Below are 15,905 nucleotides of genomic sequence, written 5' to 3' on the forward strand. Positions count from 1 at the left end.
ATATTTAAATTAATAAGATTTATATTTTTTAAGGTAAATAAACATTCTAAAATATTTATATTTCAATTTGTTATTTAATATAATTTAATATTTACATATTTACTACAAAAATAGAATATTATAATTATTATATTATAAATTATATATTTCAAATATAATAATTTTTACTGATTTTTATAGTAAATATTTTATACACAATTTATCCACTTTTCCATGACCTGGAATATCACAAATGTAAAGCATAAATTGACCTTCTATCTTCTGGTGAATCATAGGCGAAACATATTAATAAATTAAGTTTAAACATGCTATTAAAGTAAATCTACGGTTCATGTTTGCTATATAAATGTTTATTTATTTTCTAAAATATTTAATCTTTTAATTAATATTATGCTAAATAATTTGTATAATATTTTAGAAACGCATTTTAGTAAATAAACATAAACGTTTAGATTATCTGAAATATTATAATAAGAATATTATATATTTAAAATATTATAAGGATTTTTTAAACACATTTTTGAACCTGAAATATCACAACTGTAAAGCATAAATTGACTTACTATTATCATCTACTGAATCATAAAATGGTTATCTTAAATGTACTATTTACATTCTGTCTGTGTCACGACCCTGCAGTTGAAAAGTGCTGTTTTCTGTCTCAATGTGATTATGACGACACGTCACAGGTGCTTTCCTCTCTCGCCCGCAGGTGATCCGTAAAGGAGAGGCCAGCTGCTGTTGGACATGCACTCCCTGTAAGGAGAATGAGTTTGTTTTTGACGAGTACACGTGTCGCGCATGTGAGCTGGGATCCTGGCCCACCAACGACCTCACCGGTGAGTCCACAAACACATCAGCTCAGCGTAAAGATCCGACTGATGACCCCGACTCTCCTGCATTCACGGGTTCAGTGCAGGGGCTTTATCCCTCTCGATTCACATTCAGTTCAGGAAATCTCATTCTGTAAAGTGCTGGATCCGCGACCACACGCCGATACTCAAATACAAATCTCACATAACATTTGGGATCCCAAATCACGACCAAAACAACTTATTTGCAAAGTGCGTGATTGCATCTCTCTTACATCACCAATAATAGAAAGAGAAAGAAAGAAAGAGAGATATTTGTGCCGTAGAAAGCAAATGCATTTCAATAAATCATTTCAGGGAAAAGCGAATACACACACTCTTTGAGCTAAAAGGTTAACAGCATCAAAAGAGTCTGAGCTGAACTTATCAAATCTGTCTCCCTGTGATCGGCCCACATTTATACCATCAGAGAGAAAGAAAGCATCATACAGCCAATATTACCAAGTACTCTACATTATTACACTTTTTTAATGAAGTTGTGTTTGCCAATGCAATACCGGGCTTTGTTGGTGGTTGCATTGCTATATGGTTGCTTAGATGTACAGTGTAATATAATTTATATGATCATACTGACAGTATTTTAGAAAATAAAAAATATATTAAATATTTCTATAGTAAATATAAATATTCTATTTACTCATATAGTATACTGTATGTTTATGGACTATAAAACATAAAATATTTTTGTCTTCTATAATATTTAATTCACTAGAAAATGCTTCTTTTAAGTGCAGTCTAAATTATTAAAAAAAAAAATCCTTATCCAGTAATGAGGTATAGTATTATAAATTATATTGTATCATATACATTAATAGAATTAATTATTTTTATTTTTATGGTAAATTTAAATGATTTTTCCTTTTATTGCATATTTACTTACTATAAAAATACTTAAAAAAAAATTTCTTTCTTTTTCCTTTGCTTTTCTTTTTTTTAAGTCCAGTCTCTGTTGACTGTCTGTGACTGTTAAACTGTATTATATAAATTGAGATCTTTTAAAATGCATTTTTATTTTTATAGTAAATATAAATACATAATTTACTTTTATAGTATGCTTATTTACTATAAAGTCAAATATATTTAAAATCCAATAATCAAGTAAAATATTATAAATTACATTGTCATATTATTTCAATTAAAAATATATAATAATTTTTTTATTTTATTATTTTATAGTAAATATTTATATTGTAAATAAATATATTTTTAAATGTTAAAGTATGTTTATTTGCTAAAACCTAATAAATATTTATATTGTAAATAAAATGTTTATTTGCTTAAAAAAATACTAGTTAAATATTTTTGTTCTTAAATACTTAACTTGAAAATGAGTGAGTGAGTGAGTGAGTGAGTGAGTGAGTGAGTGAGTGAGTGAGCTGACATGTGACCAAGTAGTGAGTAATGAACAAACACACACACACCGTGAACACACACCCGCAACAGTTTTTTAAGTTCGATGCACTTTTAATGAAATTATTTGTAAAAATCCTTATGCAATAATCTGAAGTATTTACAAGAAGCACCACTAATTCTCATTTTCTTCATTTCAGGATGTGACCCCATCCCAGTGAAGTATTTGAGGTGGGGTGACCCTGAGCCCATCGCGGCCGTGGTCTTCGCCTGTTTGGGCCTGATGGCCACGTTCTTCGTCACCTCCATCTTCATCATCTACCGCGACACTCCAGTGGTGAAGTCGTCCAGTCGCGAGCTGTGCTACATCATTCTGGCGGGCATCTGTCTGGGTTACCTGTGCACCTTCTGTCTTATTGCCAAACCTCAAGTCATCTACTGCTACCTGCAGCGACTGGGCATAGGTTTATCGCCCGCAATGAGCTACTCGGCCCTCGTCACAAAGACCAATCGCATTGCTCGGATCCTGGCTGGCAGCAAAAAGAAGATCTGCACCAAGAAGCCTCGTTTCATGAGCGCCTGCGCCCAGCTGGTGATCGCCTTCCTACTGATCCTCCTGCAGCTGGGTATCATCGTGGCGCTCTTCGTGATGGAGCCTCCAGACGTCATCCACGACTATCCCTCCATCCGTGAGGTCAACCTCATCTGCAACACCACCAACTTAGGTGTGGTTGCGCCGCTGGGCTACAACGGCCTCCTCATCATGAGCTGCACCTTCTATGCCTTCAAGACGCGCAACGTTCCCGCCAATTTTAATGAAGCGAAGTACATCGCTTTCACCATGTACACCACCTGCATCATCTGGCTGGCCTTCGTGCCCATTTACTTCGGCTCCAACTACAAGACCATCACCATGTGCTTCTCCGTCAGCCTGAGTGCCACCGTGGCTCTAGGCTGCATGTTTGTGCCGAAGGTTTACATTATCCTGGCAAAACCGGAGAGGAATGTCCGCAGTGCGTTCACTACGTCGACGGTGGTGCGCATGCATGTGGGAGATGGAAAATCATCATCTGCAGCCAGCCGGTCGAGTAGCCTGGTCAATCTGTGGAAGAGACGAGGATCGTCAGGAGAGACGCTCAGGTGTGTGCTGAGTTGTGCAGCGATAACTTTTGAAAGGGGCCATTTAGGTACCTTTAAAGGAATAGTTCACCCAAACATGAAACTTCTGTCATTAATTACTCACCCTCATGTTGTCCCAAAGACCTTAGTTCATCTTTGAAACACCTGTTAAGCTATTTTTGATGAAATCCAAGAGCTTTCTGACTCTCCATAGACAGTAACACAACTGACACATTCAAGGCCCAGAAAGGTAGTAAGGACATCATTAAAATAGTCCATGTGACATCAGCAGGGGTGGGCGATATACTGGTAGACACGATTAACCAGTAGAAATTTGTCAACTGGTAGAGATTTTGGACTATCATCTCTATCGTGGTTACAAGGTCGCATGGCATTGCTGTGCTACGTGGTCACGAAAACTTATTGTGTTTTTAAGCATTGCAGTTTAAGAACAAGTGATTTTTAGCCATTGAAATGCAATCAGCAGTTTATATGTGCGCACTGTCTGAGAGACATGAGTGGTTTCAGAGAGGCACATGAAGACGGTGCTCATAGAGTGCGAGAGTATTGATCAGTTATTTTTGCCGCTTTATTGGCCTTCAACGGTTAAATACACACACTTGTATGTGTCAAAATGCACATCTTTTCAAGTATCCTCTTAAACACAGTAATTTAGGTCTTAAGTGAAAACAAAATGCTGAGAAAGAAAACACTTGTGTAACAGTATATTGATCCGGGCAGCTCTTAAAGTGACAGCTCTAATATTCCTGCTGTCTGTCATTTGGGTTAATCAAACAACAAAAAACAGAAAATCTACTCTTGACTAAACCACATTTGTAACTTTAATAAGAAGAAATATATCTTTAATTTACACAGGGAAGAATATGCAGTGTTTTTATACATTTGATTACTTTAGAATTTCTTTTTTATTTGTTCTACTGTAGTTTTACCCAGCAGGCACCAGACGTCTATGTAACGTGAGGTTGACGTTGGACATGATGTCAGACAGACGTTGTATTTTGGTTGAAAATGAAAATCGGGTTGACGCCAATATTTTACATAAATTTGACGTTGACGTAACGTTGGATTTTGTTTACACAACCTAAAAACAACAAAATCTCGACGTCGGTATTGGACATCAATTTAACATTGACATTAGATGTTGAATTTACATTGAATTTTGGTCACCCAACGTCGCAACTGACATTTAACCAAATATCAACGTCTTATGACGTTGTGTGCCTGCTGGGTAGTTTCTTATTCTTTTTTAATCACTGACTTTACTTGTCTTCAGTGAGCTTGAGTTTTGTTTTTTTAGGCTAGTATTAGTTGTTTTGTGATATTTACACTGGTGACAAATATTATGCATTATGCGGTTCGTTTACGAGCAGAGGAATGCACGTGCATGTTTTGCGGTACTCTCGTGAACGAACGTCGAATTCTGACACGGACGAGAAGAAATTGTTGAATAAAGTTGTGATTTTTGTTTTCTTTGCGCCCAAAAAGTATTTTCGTAGCTTCATAAAATTACGGTTGAACCAGTGATGTTACATGGACTATATTAATGATGGCCTTACTACGTTTCTGGGACAGTTACGTTGCTGTCTATGCAGGTCAGAAAGCTCTCGGATTTCATCAAAAATATCTTAATTTGTGTTCTGAAGATGAACAAAGGTTTTACGGGTTTGGAACGACATGAGGGTGAGTAATTAACATAATTTTCATTTTTAGGTGAACTATCCCTTTAAGGTACTAATATGCATTCTTTAAGTGTAAATAAGGTACAAAGGTGTATCTTTCCAAAGGATACTGCCCCAGTGTCAGCTTTTGTACCCTTTTTCTGAGAGTCTAGATTTGCATTCCCTAGTGAAAACATAATAGGCAAAGAATGGTGTTAACATTTTTGTAAGTTCAGGTTTTATGCCTCGGTTCTGTGAAAAGGAGAGTTGCCCTGCTGTTTTCATGACACTGAGAGCATGTCTTGTTTGTGTCGTAATGATGGGGCTGTTAAGTTATTGACATCCATAAAAAGAGAGTGTTTACCTTAGATGACCTGTGATTATAGGAATGAATGTATTTAGTGTGTCTGCTCACACTGCCTGTTTACCACGTAATCTCTGTGTTCACATATACTACATAATGCATAGATAGACAGATACATAGAGAGACAGAACCGTAAATATTAGTGTAGTAATTTTACTGCTGTATGCTAAAATTTAAGAATTATTATATTTTTATTAAATACTTGTTTTTATTGTTTTTTTTTATTTTATTAACTTTAATTAACTATCAACACATTACAGAATGGTAACAGACACACACTGCCTGATTTACAACAAAAGGGAATACAAAAGCAAAATTATACATAAAATGACAAACACAGTGCAAATCACAGATTGAAATTAAAAATGTAACCAATAAAACTGGGGAGAATATTGTGAACTATTTTTACAATAATAAAAATAGTTATATTAATATTACCACTACTATTAGCATTATTATTTTAATTTTTAATTAATTTATTTGTTTTGCCAAATTGTGAAACTCAATTTGTAGAAACATTGTAAAAGCATTTTAAACCCCAATATCAGTTTTTATGAAAAAAATAGATAGATAGATAGATAGATAGATAGACAGACAGACAGACAGACAGACAGACAGACAGACAGACAGACAGACAGATAGATAGATAGATAGATAGATAGATAGATAGATAGATAGATAGATAGATAGATAGATAGATAGATAGATAGATAGATAAATAATATGGGCAGAAATAGTGATGTTGTTTGCACTGGAGGTATTTTGCAACCATTGTTACTGTAAATATAATTTAATTGCTGTTGCAGCTCTAATGGGAAGTCGGTGACGTGGGCCCAGAATGAGTGCAGTTCCAAAGGTGGCCACCTGTGGCAGCGTCTCTCCTTCCACATTAAGAAGCGTGAAAGCAACCAGACGGCTGTGATCAAACCTTTCTCTAAAACATCTGAGGGACGCTACTGTGGAGGCAGCGACATCAACACAGACAACAGCAACAACAAGATGCTCTATGAGGTCACTGAAGCGGAGGAGCGCTACCCCATCACCTACCGGCCCCATACACCCTCACCGATCAGCACCGTGTCCCAGAGAGCAAGCATCGCATTATCACAGAGCGCCGGCGCCACCGACTCCCAGGTCATGAGCGTCTCCACATACATTTGTCAGCCTCCGCACCGCGGTAAAGGCAGTGGAAGTGCGTCACAGGGCTCTCTGATGGAGCAGATTAGCTGCGTGGTGAACCGCTTCACTGCTAACATCAGCGAGCTCAACAGCATGATGCTCTCCGATTCTCCTCCAGGGGATGCCGTGGGTTTGTCCACCAGCGCGTCTGCACACGCTCACCCTGTGGAGCCCTGCTGCCCACCGTCCTACCGCTTGTCCCGAGAAATTTCCATGCCGACTACCATGACCACCTATGCCGAAATCCAGCCCCTCCCACCTGTGGAGTCTAACGTGGGTCGCTCTGCCCCTCCCTGTCTACTTTCCAGTTCGTCACGACTCAAAACTTCGCCCACGACCAGTGGGAAAGAGCTAAAGGGGGGCGTGTCCTCAGCTCTACAGTCGCCGCCCATTCAGCAGGAGCTTGAGGAACTGCTAGCGCTGACTCCGCCCTCCCCGTTCAGGGACTCCGTGGGGTCGGGTAGTGGCTCGCCGAGTTCTCCCGCTTCGGATACCGAAACATCCGCTCTTCCGCCCATCCCAAAATACGAGTGCCTGGTGCTCCGACACTACAGCCAGAGTTCGTCTTCGTTATGAGGACCACAGATGGAAGAATGGAGCGCCGAATGGCGTTATTCATATAGGCAGAGACGGACACTGCTTGAGTGTGTGTTTACATGTTCTCACCTTCGGAGCAATGCAAAACAGGGCGTTGCCGCCCCTGCGGAGGAATATCTCCAACATCAGACCTGCAGTAGAATCACAACGGTGTTTAATCGTTCATCTAGTTGGCATCCCGTTGGTCTATTTTGGTAGTGGCCTTAAACAAACATGGCTTTCATCTAATTAGTGCTGTTTCTATGAGGACTACAATATGTTGCTGTGCCCCCAGCAGTATGGGGGTGGAGGAACACCCAGCCTCGGACGTTCCCATACACGGACATTACAAGCCTTTTTTGCTACGTTCATCATCAAACAATGAGATTATTAAGGGCTGGAAAAAGGCACGGCAGCAAAGGGAAAAGCCTGTATAATTACATGTTGCGCAATCTTTAGCTCGCACACTTGTACGCTACAGCTGGTGCGCTGTAATAACTGAAGAGTGCGACGTCCCGATGCTTTCCGAGATTCAAACGCAATCTTTGAACAAAGTGCTTTGTTTGATGTACCACAGGACAGCATGAGAGAGCAAACAGACCGATATTCAGACACCTCAGTCATTGTCCATAATTTTCTCTTCTCCTTTTTCTCTCTCTTTTCTGCTTATTCTTCAAGTATTCTGCCTTTTTCCGGAACAGAATATATGGGTGAATATCATGAAACCTGTAAAGATTATATTTCAAGTAGTCTATTCATTCATTCATTCATTCATTCATTCATTCTATTATAAATTAATTGCATATACAGTAAAAAAAAATACATATATTTTTAAATTTACTTTATTATTATTATTTTTTTTTAATTCATAGTTTTATTATTTTAATAATGGGTCATTATTTAAAAATATTTGAAAACAACTGCAATGGTCTTAAAATATGCTTAACATCCTGTAGGTAAAATATTTATTTATTTTAAATTGGTTTATTTATTTATTTATTTATAATAAAAATATTATATTTATTCAATTTAATAGATAATATATTTGTAAAAAAAGAAAAAAAGAGATTTATTTAAAAGGGTTAATTCACAACAGATAATTAAAAAATAATAGATAATTTTTTTATTTACAAATATTTGTATTCATCTATTCAGTTTATTCATTCATTTATAGAAATGCATACATTCATTCACTCAATAATTTATAATTATTATTATTATTATTATTATTATTAAAAAAAAAGTTTTTTTTGGGGGGGGGGGGGTTATAACCTGAACACGACTTGATGAGATTCATCTGTATGTTTTCTATTATTATTATTATTATTATTTATTTATTTATATTGGTAGATTTAATTGTGGGACCAAATTCATTGCCAAATCATTGTGGTACCATGATACAGTGGTAATATCAGATGGTAATACCATGGCACTCCAAGGTACTTTTAAGAATACCATAGTACTTACACATATCACCCGTAATAAACTAGTTCACAGTGGTCCATCAATGAGCTGAATCAAATCACAGCACTCAGTGAACAACATTTTGGTCTGGTCCTAAAGTCAACATGGAACAAAAGATGCACCCTTCTTACTTCCTTAATACACATTCCTGGTGTTATTTTAAACAATTAATCTTTGCACATTATTCCAAAGAAAAATAACTTGCTCCACCTCTGAAATTTTGTACAAATTGTCACATTACAGAAGTATAATGGCTGCAAATGATGTTTCATGTTGACTTTAAATAACACTTTTCTCTAGCAGAAGAGCTTTTTATGTAATCTTAAAGATGTATCTATCTATTGTTCTATCTATAGTTTTATCTATTGTATCCTTCTATCTATTAGGTTTTGAATCATAAAGAATGAGTTCAACATGAAGCCATTCTAATCATTTTGATTGATAATTCCTATCGATTGTGTAAATATCAAGGGCATGTGCACAGCACAAGTGACTTATTGTCGAATCTGAACAATAGCAGTAATTTTACACAGATTACATGAGGACGGAATAACAGAAGATTTTACGAGTCTAAAGATGTCTTTTCTTACCATTCCCTTGTGTACAGAACGTGCTTAGATGAATGTGAGGCTACTCAAGTGTCTAGCAATTATATGGAAAACAAAAAAGTGAAATTTACAAGTAATATTTCTCTAAATAGAGCTTTTAGTGCCAAAGGGGGAAGGACAGAAATGTGTTTTTTTCGTAACATAATGATATGAATTGTTTTTATGGTGATGAGTATTCTTTTTATATATTATAAATATACCAGACTTTGGGACTCAAAGCAATACAAACCATACACATACACAAAGCACATCGGCTTTAGACAATATTTGTGCTACATCAACTTTTCTAATCATTTTGAAACTTTTTTCTGCAAATGAGAACTCTTCCTCTGTCTCTGAGGTCATATTTCGGGGATTCAGGATCAAAATTTGATCGCTCACATTAAAATCAGTGCTTCTGTCCACACTTAAATCTGCACATCTGCTTCAGACACTTTATAATCCACCATCACCTGAAATACAATTTTATTTCAAAATATTGTGCTTTTGAATTAATGCCGTTTTATGATTTTTTATTTGTTATATATTTAAATAAGTACTGACAGTTACATAAAAGCCAGCTAACTATATGTTGTAGCAATACTAACATTCTAATAATAAGTATATGATGATAACTCGTGATGGTCACTTCCAGTGTAGACCGTCTCCTAACCAGGCACAACACGATAAAGTATGAAAGCTTATGTTTGCCACAAGCAGTGTTGATATTTTAGCGATTTTTGTAGCTACTTCCCCACCCCTTTTGAGACTTTTTTCAAAAGTTTAGGGACAAATATAGCAACTTCTTAGACAAACCTTAGCTATGTTTTTCATCTTGCCCACTTATCTATATTTATCTTTATATAGATCAGTGAATTTGCCATTATGATGTCATCTATGACATTTAGCTACCAGTTTTAGCTACTTTCAATTGAAAGCAGTTGGCAACACAAGCAAAATAAATAAATAAAAAGTAATTGACTTTTTTTTTCAATTCTGAGAAAAAAAAAAAAATCTGAATTGTGTGATAATCGCAGATAATCTTCTAATAAAAAAAGACAGAATTCTGTGGTGAATACTCAGAATTCCGACAAAAAAAAAATCAGAACTGCGAGATGTAAACTCGGGATTCTGAGAAAAAACGTCAGAATTGCGAAATGTAAAATTCAGCATTCCAAAAAAGTCAATTGCGAAAAACTCAGAATTCCGAGGGGCAAAAAAATGTAACTGAGAGATGTAAACTTAGAATTCTAAGATAAAGAATTGCAAGATGTAGACTTGGAATTACGACAAAAACTGTCAGAATTGCAAGATTTAAACTCAGAATTCCAACAAAAAATGTTTTAAGACAGAAAATCGCAATTCCGTTTTCATTTCTATTTAGTGGCGGAAACAGTAATAAAATGATCTCTTCCGGTAAGTCTGACTTTCTATTTCTGCTGTGTTACAACATCTCCAAAAATTCTTCTACACATAACTGTGTATGAGGTATCAAATACCTCCTGTGATTGTGCAGCAGACAAATTGTTTGTCGTTGGAAACTTGTAGTGCTGTGCCTGGTTATGTAATATTATAGAGAAAGTGCAATTGTGTTTCGAACATCAAGAAGATCAAAGGAATGCGGTTTTAAAATCTCGTCACACTTACTAAATGACTATTTCCTCCGAGAAAATACTGTGGTCAGCATAATTCATCCTTTCTCTTTGTTTACTTTTCTAACATATATCAGGGTCGTATATTGAATCATAAATCTGTGTAATATTCCAGATGATCTATAACATGCGTGTCATTTGGTATTAGGCTTTAGTGTTTTTGCTACAGGAACAGCCGGAGAGATTATTCAGAATTATTGAGGTTTTTTTAGGAAGCAGCTGCGGTTTGTCAGAAAAGGCTTAAATTTCATTCGGCGAGATCAAAAAACACTATGCTTGAAAGACCCTGTGAAATATTAATAAATCTGGCCCTGGAAGGCGATTTCTCCTTTTCCTCCGTTTCTGTTTGCGAGTTTCTCTTCATTAAGTGGGTTTATGAACATGACAGATACATTTGGTGCATTTGTAGGAGCTCTGGGTTGAATGTCAATGTTGCTGCCTATAGTAGACTCACGTTGATGTTTACATTTTGCTACATTATCATGCTTGCTGGAGTACATGGGATCTTTTATCAGTGGTGAAACGCAATCATTTAGCGCTCCGGCTACAGAACGTGGTCGCTCTGAATGTGTCGCACAGGTTCGTGACCGAAGGACGAAACCGACTCTGTGACTCCATCTCAAGTGCTAACATCTTTCTGTGTATGATTCTTTACTCTCAAGTGATCGGTTCTATTTTTGTTATATCTATATCTATATATTGGGACTTGTGTTTGCTGATTCTCTGATGTAGAGATTCTGTAGGATGTTGATCATCATTGACGTGGTTCTGCAGATGACTTTTGTTGATATTCCAGTTTCTTGCAGCTTTGTGGGGAAAATAAAAATGTGAGAAAATACTTACGGCTGTATAAAAACATTTTCCCTTTTTCTTGACATGGAAACCGTTGTGGTGTGGTATGAAATCTTTCCAATCATTATTAAAAACATGAAATAAATCCACCCGTCTCTGAGAATTAATGACTTTGTTGAGGCAACCTTTTCAACTTTTGTGCAATTTGTGTAGAAATCTGATTGGAGGAAGTGATATTTTAGTATCAGTAATAGCTATTACAGTTTTAGTTTTGTGTGTGTATATACATTTAAAAAAGACTGATTGCAAAAATGCACAACAACATCACTAAAATAACATCACTATATATAAATATTTGTTAAAGTTTTAGTAATGTTGTTGTGCATTTTTGCAATTTTTATTTTATTTTAATTGGCTCATTATTAGTTCATGTTAGTTAATTAATTAATCAACGTTAACAAATGACCTTATTGTAAAGTGTTACCATATATTTTGTATAAATTTTTAATTTCAGTTTTAATTATTTTAGTAGTTTAAGTTAAACTAAACAGAAATGACTTGACAAAATGACAAAAATGTTGCCTTGGCAATTTTTCTTTTTTTTTCTATGGGGTATGCATACATTTATACATTTGGCAGATGCTTTTATTCAAAGCGACTTATGCATATATATATATATATTACCATCCATTCCCATGGGAATCGAGCTCATGACCCTGACTCTTCTGTTTAAGCTACTGTAAAGCTGGTTAATAGTCACGTTTAAGCAAATAAACATCAATAAGTCAAAGCTCCTGTATTATATGATAATCAAATAATATGTCAAACAGTAAATTATCTTCTATACAAGAAATGTGCATTGCTTTTTTTGTTAATTTGCACGTCATTTTCCATTTTCTGGACCAAAGTCAGAGATATTCCACTTTGTATGGATCAGCATAAGTTCCCAAATGTGAATCTGCTTCAGTTGAATCCGTTATTATTGGCTGACTGGTTTATTACGACGCTGTTGAATAATGTCTGTTATTGTATTTTGCCGTATCAGAGCTCATAGCCACCAGCCTCCACAATGAGCCTCATTCATCTCACACGAGCAGAATTAATTTGTGTGTGAATTGTTCATGCAACCATTCTTACGTAAATTGTAGCATTGAATTGCATTCAACAATTTGCGTAAGAATAGTTTCAATTCTGCAGAAAAATACTCAAACTCTGAAGCAGCGACAGACTGATGAACATATGAATGAAAGTGTGTCAGTATTATTTTCCATCACTCAAACAAACGTCTTGCTCTCACTCCCACACATGCACACACGGCTTGTGTAGAAGTGGGCGGCAGTTACCATTATCCAGTTTTCATTCTCTATTAAAGACTCTGCATCGAACACGCTTGGCATCTTAAAAACCCCTGGCTTCTCTTTGCTAGTGTATCTCCATTTAGATTTGTTTGACTTGACAAATCAGAAGCATTCATGAAAAACATAAAACAAAATGCAGAGAGAAAGCGGAGGACAATGTTTGAAAAATCTCTCTCTGTGGAGAAGGTACTGATACTGTGTTGACGTGAAGGCCGTCGCCTGCAGCCATTCGAAAAGATTCAACACTGTCAATGGATTTATAAGCTTTATAAAAACAGATATTATTCACATATGTTACTGCCCAGACCTTTAGACGGGAGACTAAATCTGCCTGGCTTTGGGCGGAATAAAATGTATTGAAAATACAAATGGAAACCAGGCTACAATAGCTACGTTTCCATCCAAATTTGTGAATTTAACTTATGCACAAAATTGGAATATCGCATGAAACATTAACAATTAAAGCACCACTAAACTGGCACATATACCTGATAAACTAGCAGCAAATATCATGAAGAAAAAGGTCATTTGCTTCGGCGCTGATATCCTCGTCGACATACAGCGTCCCAAATTCGAATCCTGACTCGAGGACCTTTCCCGATCCCGCCCCCTCTCTCCCACTTCGCTTCCTGTCAGTTCTGTTCTATCATAATAAAGGCAAAAATAAATCTTTAAAAAAGAAAAAGCTCATTTGCTGCAGTAGGAGAAGCTTTGCGTGTCCTATCGCGTAAAGTCACATGACTTTATTTGATGTGCATTACGGAATTTATTCGGTAAATCTGTTTCCATCATACTTTGTGCACATGGTTTCTTATTTTATAAAAAATTGGATTAAATAGCACATTTTTAGAATGTACGCCCATCTTGGCATTTCCATTTAGCACTTTTTTTATGAGATATCCCAAAATCCGTATAAATATGGGTAGATGGAAACATAGCTACTGTAAGAAAAAAAAACAGTTGGATTACATTTTTACAAGAAAATATTATTTCAGTCTTTCTACTTCAAAATTTCACATTTAAACTCAATGTTACTATGAAATTTACTAAGAATTTTTTGGTGAAATTTGTTTCTATGCCAGTGCACTCATAATTTAAAGCTGAAGAGTTCATTTTCTGTTCCACTAACATCACTGAATGCAATTGCAATCCTTCTGCTTTTGGTCGCATCAGGTGATGCACAAGAGACATTTTTAGCTACTAATTTATTTGTTATTTTGAAGAATTGTCATGTAGCAAAGGTCTTTTCCTCAAAAGTGCTGTGCTGCAAACCTGCTTGATGAACACTTTCCCCCAGAGCTTTTGTTTCTCATTCTCGGATAGGATGAAGATCGAATCTCAGCAACTCTGGTTCACAGTCTCGCCCTGCATGAGACCTTTATTACAGCAGCCCAGATCATTAAGCAGCAGACCAGCACTGTGCTCCATCATTTCAGCCGTGTGTTTCCAAGCTCATTTATCAGAACTACACACACACACAAGTCATGTGAATGAGCATGTGACTGAACATGCAATGCAAGAACGGCAACAGTATGTTCAAAATATAGTATTGCACAGTGTATACTGTACATGCAATATGTAAACATAAAGGTCACATGACCTCATTACATCGATTCAACAAGTTACAGTTCTTAGCTTATTAGCTTTTGGCACAAAATGTCAAAAATCATTGTTAATATTGCTTTCTGGTTTATGCACGAAATATCATTCGAAATACACTGCAAAAAATTATTTTTCAAAGTTTTGAGAAAATCTACTTCAAATTTTCTAATTAAATTCAACGTGTTACCGTTTCTTTGTAATTGTCTATGAAACTTACTAGCAATTTCTGAGTGAAAATTGTTTCTACACCATTTTTGTCCTGGGTAGTAGAACAAATCTCTATGGAAATCTGTTTCCAGCATTAAATTTGAAAAAAATGCAAAAAGGTATGATTCTTATTCTTGTAATTCTGAGTTTATATCTCACATTTATGACTTTTTTCTCACAATCCTAAGAGACAAGTGAGATATAAACTCTTTTCTCTCACATTTCCAAGTTTACATCTTGTAATTCTGAGTTAACGTTTTGCAATTTTGCTTACTTGTTTCTAATTTTCTCTGAATTCTGCAGAAATCTTGCAATTCTGTTATTTTGTTTCTGCCATATAAAAAAGGTAAATGTGACTTTATCTCACAATTCTGACATCGCAATAGCTTTTTCAACTTTTCGTCTCAGAATTGCAAGTTTACATCTTAATTCTGAGTTCATGTCGCAATTCTGATATGAAGTCAGAATTCAATTTTGAGTCAAAATTGTAAGATTCAAACTCAGAATTGTGAGAAAAAAAGTTTCAAAATTCACTTTTAATTTTTTTATTCCGTGATGAGAGCAAGCTTCCACAAGCCTCTGTCTTTGGTTGTTCAGGTCACATATCGACAGATGCATACAGAATGTTATATACTAATGCATACTGCATACTATAGAAATCTTAGGAGTTGGGGTGAGATGCATGTGTGTTTTAACACTGTACTGGAGTGACAGCAGATGGCGAGCTTATGTAATTACGTGTGGGCGAGAGCAACCAACAGCAACGTGTTTGAATTCAAGACCCCCAGATCACGTCATTCAAACACACACACACACACACACACACAGAGCATGAAAATGTGTGGTGATTATACTAATTACATACGAGACCACTTTAGAAGCACACACACACACACACAGCTGTCAATCTGAAGTGCCCTCACACTCAAAGTTGCATTTGTCTTACAGGCTGCTTCTTGTTTCATCTGTGTAATTTGACTTGTACTATGCGCTCAACTGTAACAGCAGAAAGTCACTGACTGATAATAATGGCTTTGTTCAAATGCTTGCTACCACACTACTATTTCTGCAGTGCACATACACTGACAGAAAATACATTTAATT

General features: G+C 36.0%; 1 protein-coding gene across 1 annotated transcript in view; it reads left to right on the forward strand.

The window, feature by feature from the left end:
- LOC306853758 (metabotropic glutamate receptor 5-like) overlaps nucleotides 1–7,139 on the forward strand; it is a gene marked incomplete at both ends in the record, with an annotated part of 49,981 nt that extends 42,842 nt beyond the window's left edge. The window contains 3 exons of the mRNA XM_079391404.1: nucleotides 713–839; nucleotides 2,423–3,362; nucleotides 6,191–7,139. Coding sequence (XP_079247530.1) covers nucleotides 713–839; nucleotides 2,423–3,362; nucleotides 6,191–7,139 — 2,016 coding nt within the window. The remainder of the gene's footprint in view (nucleotides 1–712; nucleotides 840–2,422; nucleotides 3,363–6,190) is intronic.
- Between the last annotated feature and the right edge of the window lie 8,766 nt (nucleotides 7,140–15,905).

The sequence above is a fragment of the Barbus barbus genome (assembly GCF_936440315.1).
Source record: "Barbus barbus genome assembly, chromosome: 34".
NCBI classification, from domain to species: domain Eukaryota; kingdom Metazoa; phylum Chordata; class Actinopteri; order Cypriniformes; family Cyprinidae; genus Barbus; species Barbus barbus.